A 12,444-nucleotide genomic window follows, 5' to 3' on the forward strand; every position below is an offset into this window, starting at 1 on the left:
TTTGCTTTAAAAAAAAAAAAAAGAAGAAGAAGAAAGAAAAAGAAACGAACCATTTCCTTTTTAAGATAAATGAGACTTTTTCAGGCTTTTGGGAAAGAGCTTAAATTTTATTTATTGCTCATCCGGACGTGGGTGCGTATCGACCTGGAGTCTGAGCTCCGTGGATCCAGAAGTCCCGGTGATTTATGATCTAGCAAAGGGAATGGGGAAAACCACAAAAGCAGCTCAACTTATGTCTGACGAGTAAATAAATTAATGCACACGGTGTACAACTCAGGAGGGAGGAGGTACGGGCGTGTGTGGGAAATATATATATAGAAGTTGGGGGATATGTGTGTATATATATATATCTTAAGACTTGTAAGGAAGTCAGCTGGGTGGTGCAGTAGAGAGAGCTCCAGGCCTGGAACTCAGGAAAACCTGAGTTCAAATCTGGCCTCAGACACTTATCTGCGCAACCTTGGGAACATTTCTTAACCCAATTTGCCTCAGTTTCCTCACGTATAAAATGATCTAGCGGAGGAGGGGATAGCAAAACAAACACTTCAGTATCTTTGCAAAAAAAAACCAAACCCGAATGTGGCCACATAGAGCCGGGAAATGAGCGGGAGACGTAAGGAGCGCCGCCATTTTCTCTTGGGCTCTGACAACAAACAGAACAAGCGCATTCGGGATGAACTCCAGGGCCGCGGTTGTGGTGCTTGGGAGAAATCGGGGAGGGCCGTTTGTGTAGCCAGAGGGAGCTCTGACGTACACGGAGGAGGACGGGAGCGGCCGGACGTGTTTGAGGGGGAAAGAAGAAAATGTTAGAAAGGGAAAGGAAACGTACACCTCCCTAGCGCCTTAAGAAGGGTCTTCCACACAAACCGCAAGGACACTTTTATGAATGAGAGACCAGTGAAACGTGGGGAAAGGGAAAGGAAGGAAGCATAACGAGGAATTTTATTGTCTTGTCGCCCGTTCACGTGTCCACATCACTCGCATTTTTATTGCTGACATCTCGGCTTCCTCTTCCTGCAAGTCGGAGCATTTTATTTTTCCGAGTCTGCACAGAGTAAGCTTGGGTCACTCCGAAGGGACAATTGTGCGGTTTCCGTTCGCCTCCGTGGGTTTGGAAAAGACTCTTTCTGCCCCTCCATCCAAGCGAAGCCCCAGGGCTCCTTCGGGAGGACGGGACGCTGGAGAGCTCGGAAACATTGGAAAGCCGCATTTTGTCCCAGAGACGGAGGGAGCGGGAAGAATGCCGCCCGGACGGGCTTTGTTCCTTCCTGAAATTAATCCCTAGAAAATGGGGGCGGGGGGAGGACGAGGGAAAGATGAGCTCAGCCGTCGGGATGAATAGCTCGCACTGACCCCGTGGCCTCGGCTCCCCGGACCACACTCTGGCCTATAGTCGGTGGCTACCTAGTAACAACATCGGGCATTGAAATCCCCAAAGAAAGCGGCAAAACAAATATTGGCTTGTGGATTCTGGTGACATAAAGGGGGAGCAATGTGGTCTCAATGGCCAAGATATTGAATCTGCTATTTGGCGACTGTCAGGGCAGCCTCTCCTGGGCTATTGCTCCCGGCCCAGCTCCCGCCTCCCCGTGAAAGGAAGTCCTGGTTTTCCTCTGGAGCTTTTTAAAAAGTGTGTCCCGGACTCGGCGGAATACGAGGGCGAAGAGGGGGCGCAGGTGGCGGGGCGTGTGTGGGGAAGGGGCCCCGGCAGGGACGCTCATTAACAAAAAGCCTCTAAATTTGGCTGCGGGAGCTTGGCCCGAATTTAATCCAAAGATAATGAACGGGAAGCTGAGGAGCCACCTTGGAGGAGCTGGCGGCCCGAATGACTTCTCCTGTCCCAGATAGAAAAGCAGCGCTTTTCCGCCCTGGTTTTGGGAGGCGGAGGGTGGGGGGAGGTGACCAGGGCCTGTCCTGGGTGAGGGCCTGGCCTTGGAAGCAGGAGCTGAAGTCCGATGCTGGTTTCCCCGGGAGCCCCAGGGAGGCCCAGGGAGTCCCAGGGAGCCCCAGGGAGGCCCAGGGAGCCCCAGGGAGGCCCAGGGAGCCCCAGGGAGGTCCAGGGAGGCCCAGGGAGGCCCAGGGAGCCCCAGGGAGGTCCAGGGAGGCCCAGGGAGGCCCAGGGAGCCCCAGGGAGCCCCAGGGAGCCCCAGGGAGGCCCAGGGAGCCCCAGGGAGCCCCAGGGAGGCCCAGGGAGGCCCAGGGAGGCCCAGGGAGCCCCAGGGAGGCCCAGGGAGCCCCAGGGAGCCCCAGGGAGGCCCAGGGAGCCCCAGGGAGGCCCAGGGAGCCCCAGGGAGCCCCAGGGAGGCCCAGGGAGCCCCAGGGAGGCCCAGGGAGGCCCAGGGAGGCCCAGGGAGCCCCAGGGAGCCCCAGGGAGGCCCAGGGAGCCCCAGGGAGGCCCAGGGAGGCCCAGGGAGCCCCAGGGAGCCCCAGGGAGGCCCAGGGAGGTCCAGGGAGGCCCAGGGAGCCCCAGGGAGCCCCAGGGAGGCCCCCCACCATCCCCCCACCTCCTCCTCTCTCCCAGCTCAGGCCCAGTGTCCAGAAGAGGAGCCAGCTCTGGTCCCTCAGCTCCATGGCCCCCTGGTCCTAAGGGAGCACCAGGACTTTCAGGGTCCCGCGGTGTCTGATCCCTCCAATGGCCGCTGGTCCCCGGGCACCCCACGCCGGTGATTAGTGGGTGAAACCAGGACCCCGGGGTCCTCAGGGAGCACCAGGACTTTCAGGGTCCCACGGTGTCTGATCCCTCCAATGGCCGCCGGTCCCCGGGCACCCCCCGCCGGTGATTAGTGGGTGAAACCATAACCCTGGGATAAGCCTCGGCTCCTGAGGCCACAGACGAGCACAGACCTTGCTCCCTCCGCCCTCCCGGGTCTCCGGGCGGGGGTTCGGGAGGAGGAGCTCTGCTGGGAAGAGTCAGGGGAAGAGCACAGGTTCTGGTCCTGCCTTGGGCCCCGCTCCGCGGCCCAGGAACAAGTGCCTTCCCTCTGGAGGGTTTCCTGGCGTTCCTTCGGGCTCCACAGCGTTGCCCTCATGCTCTCCAGGCCCTCCAGGCTTCAGCTGCCGCCCCAGAGAACCTTACGCTCGGCCTGGGGGCCCCAAGATCGAACCCTTCTCCCTGGGACAGCTGGGGAAAGCTGGGAGGGGGGCAGGACGTGGCAGGGGGCACGCGGGCTGTGCCCTCCGTGTGCTGGGGGCCAGTGGGCTCAAGGAGGAGGGTGGGGGTGAAGGCAGGCCTTCCGGAGCCCGGGGGCAGGGCCAGCCTTTGAGCTTTGTCTGGGAACCACCCTGACCTTGACTCCGCAGCCCACAGCCCTGGGACTGGGACAGAGGAAGACTGGGAGGGGGAAGAGGAGGAGACTTGTTAAAGGGGGGAGGGGAGAGTAGGTGAAGTGCTCCCCACCCTCCTCTCCCTTTTCAGTACCCCAATATCTCCCAGATAACTCCCAGGGCCTGGGCTGCTTCCCAGCGGTTTATCAGTTGGGGAGGGGGTGGGAGGAAGTCAGTCAAGTTGCCAAGTCCCAGGTAGGAAAAGGTTGAGGGACGATGAGAAGTCCAGGGAGCCAGAGCACGGCCGGCCGCGGCCCCACTGTGTGCGGGACCCTCGCTGCTGGGAGGCGCCCGTGAGCAGAGCCCGCAGGGATGGCACCGCCTGCCCTGGCACTAGGGGCGCCCACCCCTTGGGGAGCCACCCCCCGAACCCAGTGACTGCATCTGGAGGCACTTGGCCAGTGGGAGAAGCTGGACCCCAAAGCTAATTGGGAACTACAAAGGAGAAACAATAGGAATTCCGTCATCAAAAAGCCACGGGATTGGGAAAACCAGGAACCAACCCCAAAAGACGGGCGGGTGTGTGGTGCGATGGGGGACGACTGACGGAAAGGCCGGGCGTCCCACTGGTGCTCCTGAGATGGGAGGAAAGGGGGGCCCTCTGCAGCCCGTTACCCGGACCCGCGTCAGCAAACCTGGGGGCCGGGGCCGGGGCAGCGAGGCTCTGAGCGGCTCCGGGCGCTCCGGCTCCTGCAGCCCTGTGGGTCCCGAGGGTTCCTCGGGGACAGGGAGGCAGAAGAGAAGGTCGGAGCCGAAGGAACGGCGGAGCCCAGGGCACGGCCGACGGGGCGGGGTTTTAGGATGGGGAGGCCCGGGGTGTCCGTAGGCGGCAGTGCCGACGCTTGTGAACTTCGGGGAGATTTTGGTCCCGGGTAAAAGCCGAGGAGGCTCCACAGGAAAGGAAAATCCCTCCCTCTGAAGGAGAAACCGAGGAGCTCCAGGCCCCCATGTACAAAGGCCTCTGGTTACTCGGTTCTTTTTTAATTTTTGAAAATTATTATTATTGCAGCCTTTTATTTACAAAACATGCGCTGGTAGTTCTTCGGCATTGACAGTTGCAAAAACTTTTGTTCCAAGTTTCCCCTCCTTCCCCTCCCCCAGGTGGCAGGTTGTCCCTTACATGTTAAATAGGTTAAAGCCTAAGTTAAATCCAATATATGCAGACGTAGTTATAGTTATCTCGGTGCATAAGAAAAACCGGGTCTAGAAAGAAAGAACAAAACCCGAGAAGGAAAATAAAATGCGTCTTACTCGGTTCTGAGCAGTTTTCCATTGGAGCCGTGGGGAAAAGGGGAGCTGGCAGAGAGCCCCTGCGGCGGCAGCGATGATAGGAAACGGGGGCAGGGTTCGGAGTTCGAGGGGCAAGGGGCCGAGAGGGCTGGGAATGCAAGCCGGGACCAGGGAGGGGCGAGAGCCCAGCCGCTAACGGGCACTGGCTGCGCTCAGGGGCACATGGGAAGGGAAAGGAGGGGGCTGTGGGGGACCGAGGACTGGTTTTTGGTCGGGAGTGAACAAAAGGACAGGGCCCAGGATGGAGGGGGGCCCAGGATGGAGGGGGGCCCAGGACCGAGGGCGGCCCAGGACCGAGGGCGGCCCAGGATGGAGGGGGACCCAGGACGGAGGGGGGCCCAGGACCGAGGGCGGCCCAGGACCGAGAGTGGCCCAGGACGGAGGGGGGCCCAGGATGGAGGGCGGCCCAGGACCGAGGGCGGCCCAGGACGGAGGGGGGCCCAGGACGGAGGGGGGCCCAGGATGGAGGGGGGCCCAGGACAGAGGGGGGCCCAGGACGAGGGTGGCCCAGAACGGAGGGGGGCCCAGGACCGAGGGGGGCCCAGGACGGAGGGGGGCCCAGGACCGAGGGGGGCCCAGGACCGAGGGGGGCCAAGGACGGAGGGCGGCCCAGGACGGAGGGGGGCCCAGCACGGAGGGCGGCCCAGGACAGAGGGCGGCCCAGGACGGAGGGGGGCCCAGGACGGAGGGGGGCCCAGGACGGAGGGGGGCCCAGGACGGAGGGCGGCCCAGGACCGAGGGCGGCCCAGGACGGAGGGGGGCCCAGGACGGAGGGGGGCCCAGGACGGAGGGGGGCCCAGGACGGAGGGCGGCCCAGGACGGAGGGCGGCCCAGGACGGAGGGGGGCCAGGATGGAGGGCGGCCCAGGACGGAGGGCGGCCAAGGACGGAGGGCGGCCCAGGACGGAGGGGGGCCCAGGACGGAGGGCGGCCCAGGACCGAGGGCAGCCCAGGACGGAGGGGGGCCCAGGACGGAGGGGGGCCCAGGATGGAGGGGGGCCCAGGATGGAGGGCGGCCCAGGACCGAGGGCGGCCCAGGACGGAGGGGGGCCCAGGACAGAGGGCGGCCCAGGACGGAGGGCGGCCCAGGACCGAGGGCAGCCCAGGATGGAGGGGGGCCCAGGACCGAGGGTGGCCCAGAATGGAGGGGGGCCCAGGACCGAGGGGGGCCCAGGACCGAGGGCGGCCCAGGATGGAGGGGGACCCAGGACGGAGGGGGGCCAGGACCGAGGGGGGCCCAGGACCGAGGGCGGCCCAGGATGGAGGGGGACCCAGGACGGAGGGGGGCCCAGGACCGAGGGCGGCCCAGGACCGAGGGGGGCCCAGGACCGAGCGGGGCCCAGGACGGAGGGGGGCCCAGGATGGAGGGGGGCCCAGGACCGAGGGTGGCCCAGGACGGAGGGGGGCCCAGGACGAGGGTGGCCCAGAACGGAGGGGGGCCCAGAACGGAGGGGGGCCCAGGACTGAGGGTGGCCCAGAATGGAGGGGGGCCCAGGACCGAGGGCAGCCCAGGATGGAGGGGGGCCCAGGACCGAGGGTGGCCCAGAATGGAGGGGGGCCAGGACCGAGGGGGGCCCAGGACCGAGGGCGGCCCAGGACCGAGGGCGGCCCAGGACGGAGGGGGGCCCAGGACCGAGGGCGGCCCAGGACCGAGAGTGGCCCAGGACGGAGGGGGGCCCAGGATGGAGGGCGGCCCAGGACCGAGGGCGGCCCAGGACGGAGGGGGGCCCAGGACGGAGGGGGGCCCAGGATGGAGGGGGGCCCAGGACAGAGGGGGGCCCAGGACCGAGGGTGGCCCAGAACGGAGGGGGGCCCAGGACCGAGGGGGGCCCAGGACGGAGGGGGGCCCAGGACCGAGGGGGGCCCAGGACCGAGGGGGGCCCAGGACGGAGGGCGGCCCAGGACGGAGGGGGGCCCAGGATGGAGGGCGGCCCAGGACCGAGGGCGGCCCAGGACGGAGGGGGGCCCAGGACGGAGGGGGGCCCAGGATGGAGGGGGGCCCAGGATGGAGGGCGGCCCAGGACCGAGGGCAGCCCAGGACGGAGGGGGGCCCAGGACGGAGGGGGGCCCAGGATGGAGGGGGGCCCAGGACGGAGGGCGGCCAAGGAAGGAGGGCGGCCCAGGACGGAGGGGGGCCCAGGATGGAGGGCGGCCCAGGACGGAGGGCGGCCAAGGACGGAGGGCGGCCCAGGACGGAGGGGGGCCCAGGATGGAGGGCGGCCCAGGACCGAGGGCAGCCCAGGACGGAGGGGGGCCCAGGACGGAGGGGGGCCCAGGATGGAGGGGGGCCCAGGATGGAGGGCGGCCCAGGACCGAGGGCAGCCCAGGACGGAGGGGGGCCCAGGACGGAGGGGGGCCCAGGATGGAGGGGGGCCCAGGACCGAGGGCAGCCCAGGATGGAGGGGGGCCCAGGACCGAGGGTGGCCCAGAATGGAGGGGGGCCCAGGACCGAGGGGGGCCCAGGACCGAGGGCGGCCCAGGATGGAGGGGGACCCAGGACGGAGGGGGGCCCAGGACCGAGGGGGGCCCAGGACCGAGGGCGGCCCAGGATGGAGGGGGACCCAGGACGGAGGGGGGCCCAGGACCGAGGGCGGCCCAGGACGAGGGGGGCCCAGGACCGAGCGGGGCCAGGACGGAGGGGGGCCCAGGATGGAGGGGGGCCCAGGACCGAGGGTGGCCCAGGACGGAGGGGGGCCCAGGACCGAGGGTGGCCCAGAACGGAGGGGGGCCCAGAACGGAGGGGGGCCCAGGACTGAGGGTGGCCCAGAATGGAGGGGGGCCCAGGACCGAGGGCAGCCCAGGATGGAGGGGGGCCCAGGACCGAGGGTGGCCCAGAATGGAGGGGGGCCCAGGACCGAGGGGGGCCCAGGACCGAGGGCGGCCCAGGACCGAGGGCGGCCCAGGACGGAGGGGGGCCCAGGATGGAGCGGGGCCCAGGACCGAGGGTGGCCCAGGACCGAGGGTGGCCCAGGACCGAGCGGGGCCCAGGACGCAGGGGGGCCCAGGATGGAGGGGGGCCCAGGACCGAGGGTGGCCCAGGACGGAGGGGGGCCCAGGACCGAGGGTGGCCCAGAACGGAGGGGGGCCCAGAACGGAGGGGGGCCCAGGACTGAGGGTGGCCCAGGACGGAGGGGGGCCCAGGACGGAGGGCAGCTCAGGTTAGAGGGCAGCTGGTGGTTAAACTGGGTTAATGCGAGAGTCAGACCGTGAGGGGAGAAAAATGAAGCTAGAGCTGGGGGAGAAAAGGGGGCTGTGCGTGAGGAGGGGAGACTGAGGAGGAGTGAGCGAGTGAAGGCGATGGCCTTTCTGGCATCCCAGGACTGTGCCCTGCCCCGCGGGCGGCCGGCCTTGACCCCGGCCCACTTCCCTCTCCAACGCCTGGGATCTATTTTTGAAGGGAGCCTCGGCCGCGGACCCGCCAGAAACATCCGAAAAACGAAGCAGCTGGAGGGCGAGACGCCGGGAGCGGTCATCCCTGCTATGTCTCCGAGGGGCCCGGGGCCGGCGGGGGAGAGGGCCCCGTGCCCTTGGGAGGGGGCGGGAGCCCTGGCGGGGGCACAGCTTCGTGCCCCTCTCCTTTCTCCCAGAGGGGTCCGTGTGCTTTGCCCCACCCCCCTGGGAAAGCCCCTTTCCTCCTGTCCGGCCTCGCCCTCTCCTCATCGGCAGTTGGGAGGCCGGTGTGGGGACAGCTGAGGCCGCGGAGGGCGCCTGGCTCGCAGAGTGGGGTCACGGCTGCCCGACCCTGCCCCACCCAGGGCACGGCCCCGGAGGAATTCACGGGGGGTGCTGAGGCCGGCCCCGAGATCGGGGGCCGGTGACTGGGGGGCCAATTCTCACCCCGACCTTCCTGACCGATCGGGCTTAGTCGTTCTTTCCTGGCCCCAACACAGACATTCGTTCATCTGGAAGCAGGGCCCGTCCCCGGCCTAAGGGGCACGTTCCTCCCGAAGCCCCCGCTTTGTGCCCGCACTGCCCCGGGCCAGAAAGCGGCTTCTGCGCCTCGCCCAAGTTACCGCCGGCATCCCCCCTGCTTCCTATCCCCAGGACCGCCCCTCACGCCAAGGAGGAAGAGGAGGAGGAGGAAGTGGGGAGAAGGGGGAGAAGGAGAGGAAGGAGGAGAACCAGCAAAATCAGAGTGCATTGTGACAAGCCCGCGCTATGTGCTGCCCCACTGGGGAGGGTCCCCCCACCTCCCGCCAAGGAGTCGCGGTGCTCGGGCCCAGCACCCACAGAAATCACTGACTGGAAGAAAGTTAAATCTTGACTGATTCAGAGACGGGAGAGAAGGGGGGCGATGGAACCAGGAGAAAGAGCAACTATCGGGGGTGGGGGGAGTCAGGCAACGGCGTCCAAGTCTGCCGGCACTGTGAACTGACTGTGGCTCCGAGACAATGACTCGCGCTCTCTGCGCCTCAGTTTCTTGATGGGAATAATTAGGGGATGGAGGATTTCTAAGGATTCTTCCGGGTCTAGTGTTCTCTCTGTGTGAAGGGAGAGGGAGGGAGGGAGGGAGGAAGGAGAGAGAGACAGAGAGAAAGACAGAGACAGAGACAGAGAGAGAGAGAGAGACAGAGAGACAAAGAGAGATGGAGAGAGGCAGAAATATAGAGACAGAAAGACAGAGAGAGACAGAGACAGAGAGAGAGAGAGACAGAGAGAAAGAGAGATGGAGAGAGACAGAAATACAGAGACAGAGAGAGATGGAGAGAGACAGAGACAGAGAGAGAGAGACAGAGAGAGAGAAAGAGAGATGAGAGAGACAGAAATACAGAGACAGAGAGAGATGGAGAGAGACAGAGACAGAGAGAGAGAGACAGAGAGAAAGAGAGATGGAGAGAGACAGAAATACAGAGACAGAGAGACAGAGAGAGACAGAGAGAGAGGGAGACAGAGAGAAAGAGAGATGGAGAGAGACAGAAATACAGAGACAGAGAGAAAGACAGAGAGAGACAGAGACAGAGAGAGAGAGAGAGAGAGAGAGAGAAAGAGAGATGGAGAGAGACAGAAATACAGAGACAGAAAGACAGAGAGAGACAGAGACAGAGAGAGAGACAGAGAGAAAGAGAGATGGAGAGAGACAGAAATACAGAGACAAAGACAGAGATACACAGAGACAGAGACAGAGACAGAAAGACAAAGAGACAGACAGAGAAACAAAGAAAGAGACAGAAAGAGATACACAGATACATAGAGACCGAGACTGAGAGAGACAGAGAGCTACAGAAAGACAAACAGAGACAGAGAGGGGACACGTGTGCTTAATCTTCCGTTGGGAGGTGATACGATCTCTCCCTTCCCTTCAGAGAGGTCATCCTGAGGCAGAGAACAAGCCCCCAGCAAGTCTTTCCCAAGCTCGGTACTCTGGCACGTGCGTCACTTTCTGTGGGTCCCGAGGGTCCTTAGCTATGGAAACACTAAGCGAATGACGCTCTCTGGGAGAAGAGGGGGGAGCACGCAGACGCACTGCTCCCCAGCCACAGGCCCCCGGGGAGGCCGGGGAGCTGGGGCTCTGGTGGTCCCGCTTGCTCCCGCCCTCCTCTCTGTAGAGAGCATCATTCCTTTGGGCCGGCTCCGTCAGGATGAGGGCTTTCCCTGGGTTCCTCCTTCTCGTGCCAAGGGCCCCCAGAGTCTGTCTCTGGCCAGCTCTGGGGCCTCTCACTGCCCTGAAGCTGGGGGCAGAGGAGAGAAGCCTCCATGTCCTGGGGTCCTCCGGGGCCTGTCCCAGGCTCCCAGAGCCAAAAGGAGGCTCCCCCCACAATTCTCCAGGATCACTGGGGACAGACACCCTCCCCCCCGCAGAATCTGAAGGTTGACCCTGACCTCCAGCAGCTCCCCTCTCACCCAGGGAGGGAGAGGAATCACATTTCCTCAGGCCAGAGGCCCTGGGTTCAGTTCTGGCTTCTGACACTGCCTGACACTGAGGCCCCGGACAAACCACCTTCCCTAAGCCTCAGTTTCTTCTTCTGTAAATGCTGGACAGACGCTCCCTGCCCTCCCTTTCAGCTCCAGACCTAAGAGTCCAAGCAACAAAAAATACATAAAAACTCTGGGCATTTATGAGTCTGGGGGACTTCCAGGGGAGGAAACTCCCTCCGCCACTGCAGGTCACTAACCCCACGCCCTTTGCTCTGAGGCCTTTGTCCAGGCTCAGATACCGGGATTGTGGGAGACACAGAACCCAGCACCTCATGGCCCAGCTCGGGCTCTCTCCGCCTGCTGCCCGATGAGAAGTCACGGAGGCTGCGGAGAACAGCAGGGGCAGCGTTGAAACCGAACCCTGAAGAGAGGGACTGATTCCCAATGCAGAGGGTGAGAGAGGGCGTCCCCGACTGAAGGGGATGGGGGTGGGCCGGGGGATACCGAGCCCTAGCAACAGCTTGCCCGTGGCCAGAGCTTGCCCGTGGCCAGAGTTTGCCCGTGGCCAGAGCTTGCCTGTGGCCAGAGCTTGCCCGTGGCCAGAGTTTGTCCATGGCCAGAGCCTGTCCATGGCCAGAGCTTGCCCGTGGCCAGAGCTTGCCCGTGGCCAGAGTTTGCCCATGGCCAGAGCCTGTCCATGGCCAGAGCTTGCCCGAGGCCAGAGTTTGCCCATGGCCAAAACTTGCCCGTGGCCAGAGTTTGTCCATGGCCAGAGCCTGTCCATGGCCAGAGCTTGCCCGTGGCCAGAGTTTGTCCATGGCCAGAGTTTGCCTGTGGTTAGAGTTTGCCCATGGCCAGAGTTTGCCCGTGGCCAGAGTTTGCTTGCCTGTGGCCAGAGTTTGCCCATGGCCAGAGTTTGCTTGCCCGTGGCCAGAACTTGCCCGTGGCCAGAGTTTGCCCGTGGCCAGAGCTTGCCCATGGCCAGAGCTTGCCCGTGGCCAGAGCTTGCCCATGGCCAGAGTTTGCCCGTGGCCAGAGTTTGCCCATGGCCAGAGTTTGCTTGCCCGTGGCCAGAACTTGCCCGTGGCCAGAGTTTGCCCGTGGCCAGAGCTTGCCCATGGCCAGAGCTTGCCCGTGGCGAGAGTTTGCCCATGGCCAGAGCCTGTCCATGGCCAGAGCTTGCCCGTGGCCAGAGTTTGCCCATGGCCAGAACTTGCCCGTGGCCAGAGTTTGTCCATGGCCAGAGCCTGTCCATGGCCAGAGCTTGCCCGTGGCCAGAGTTTGTCCATGGCCAGAGCCTGTCCATGGCCAGAGTTTGCCTGTGGTTAGAGTTTGCCCATGGCCAGAGTTTGCCCGTGGCCAGAGTTTGCTTGCCTGTGGCCAGAGTTTGCCCATGGCCAGAGTTTGCTTGCCCGTGGCCAGAACTTGCCCGTGGCCAGAGTTTGCCCGTGGCCAGAGCTTGCCCATGGCCAGAGCTTGCCCGTGGCCAGAGCTTGCCCATGGCCAGAGTTTGCCCGTGGCCAGAGTTTGCCCATGGCCAGAGTTTGCTTGCCCGTGGCCAGAACTTGCCCGTGGCCAGAACTTGCCCGTGGCCAGAACTTGCCCGTGGCCAGAGTTTGCCCGTGGCCAGAGCTTGCCCATGGCCAGAACTTGCCCGTGGCCAGAGTTTGCCCGTGGCCAGAACTTGCCCGTGGCCAGAACTTGCCCGTGGCCAGAACTTGCCCGTGGCCAGAGTTTGCCCGTGGCCAGAGCTTGCCCGTGGCCAGAACTTGCCCGTGGCCAGAACTTGCCCATGGCCAGAGCTTGCCCGTGGCCAGAGCTTGCCCATGGCCAGAGTTTGCCCGTGGCCAGAACTTGCCCGTGGCTAGAGTTTGCCCATGGCCAGAGTTTGTCCATGGCCAGAGTTTGCCCGTGGCCAGAGCTTGCCCGTGGCCAGAGCTTGCCCGTGGCCAGAGCTTGCCCACTCCCATCTTGT

General features: G+C 64.3%; 1 protein-coding gene across 1 annotated transcript; it reads right to left on the minus strand.

Annotated features, from left to right (window-relative positions):
* Positions 1-3,025: 3,025 nt before the first annotated feature.
* Positions 3,026-11,202, minus strand: LOC127556960 (collagen alpha-5(IV) chain-like). Its single transcript, XM_051990467.1, has 7 exons — positions 10,974-11,202; positions 10,727-10,853; positions 9,974-10,282; positions 8,263-8,488; positions 4,604-7,795; positions 3,940-4,173; positions 3,026-3,331 (listed from the first exon to the last, which is right to left on the minus strand). Exons 1-7 carry the CDS (start codon positions 11,200-11,202, stop codon positions 3,026-3,028), a joined length of 4,623 nt encoding a protein of 1,540 aa, XP_051846427.1.
* Between the last annotated feature and the right edge of the window lie 1,242 nt (positions 11,203-12,444).

Source organism: Antechinus flavipes, chromosome 3, assembly GCF_016432865.1.
Source record: "Antechinus flavipes isolate AdamAnt ecotype Samford, QLD, Australia chromosome 3, AdamAnt_v2, whole genome shotgun sequence".
Classification (NCBI taxonomy): domain Eukaryota; kingdom Metazoa; phylum Chordata; class Mammalia; order Dasyuromorphia; family Dasyuridae; genus Antechinus; species Antechinus flavipes.

Bases quoted from the DNA above. Each gene is read 5' to 3' on its own strand.
- LOC127556960 (XM_051990467.1), bottom strand. From the start codon at position 11,202: ATGGGCAAACTCTGGCCTCGGGCAAGCTCTGGCCATGGACAGGCTCTG. The intron at 10,854-10,973 runs GTATCCCCCGGC...TGTTCTCCGCAG, and splicing joins CAAGCTGTTGCTAGGGCTCG to CCTCCGTGACTTCTCATCGG. The intron at 4,174-4,603 runs GCTCCAATGGAA...ATCTCCCCGAAG, and splicing joins CAGCTCCCCTTTTCCCCACG to TTCACAAGCGTCGGCACTGC.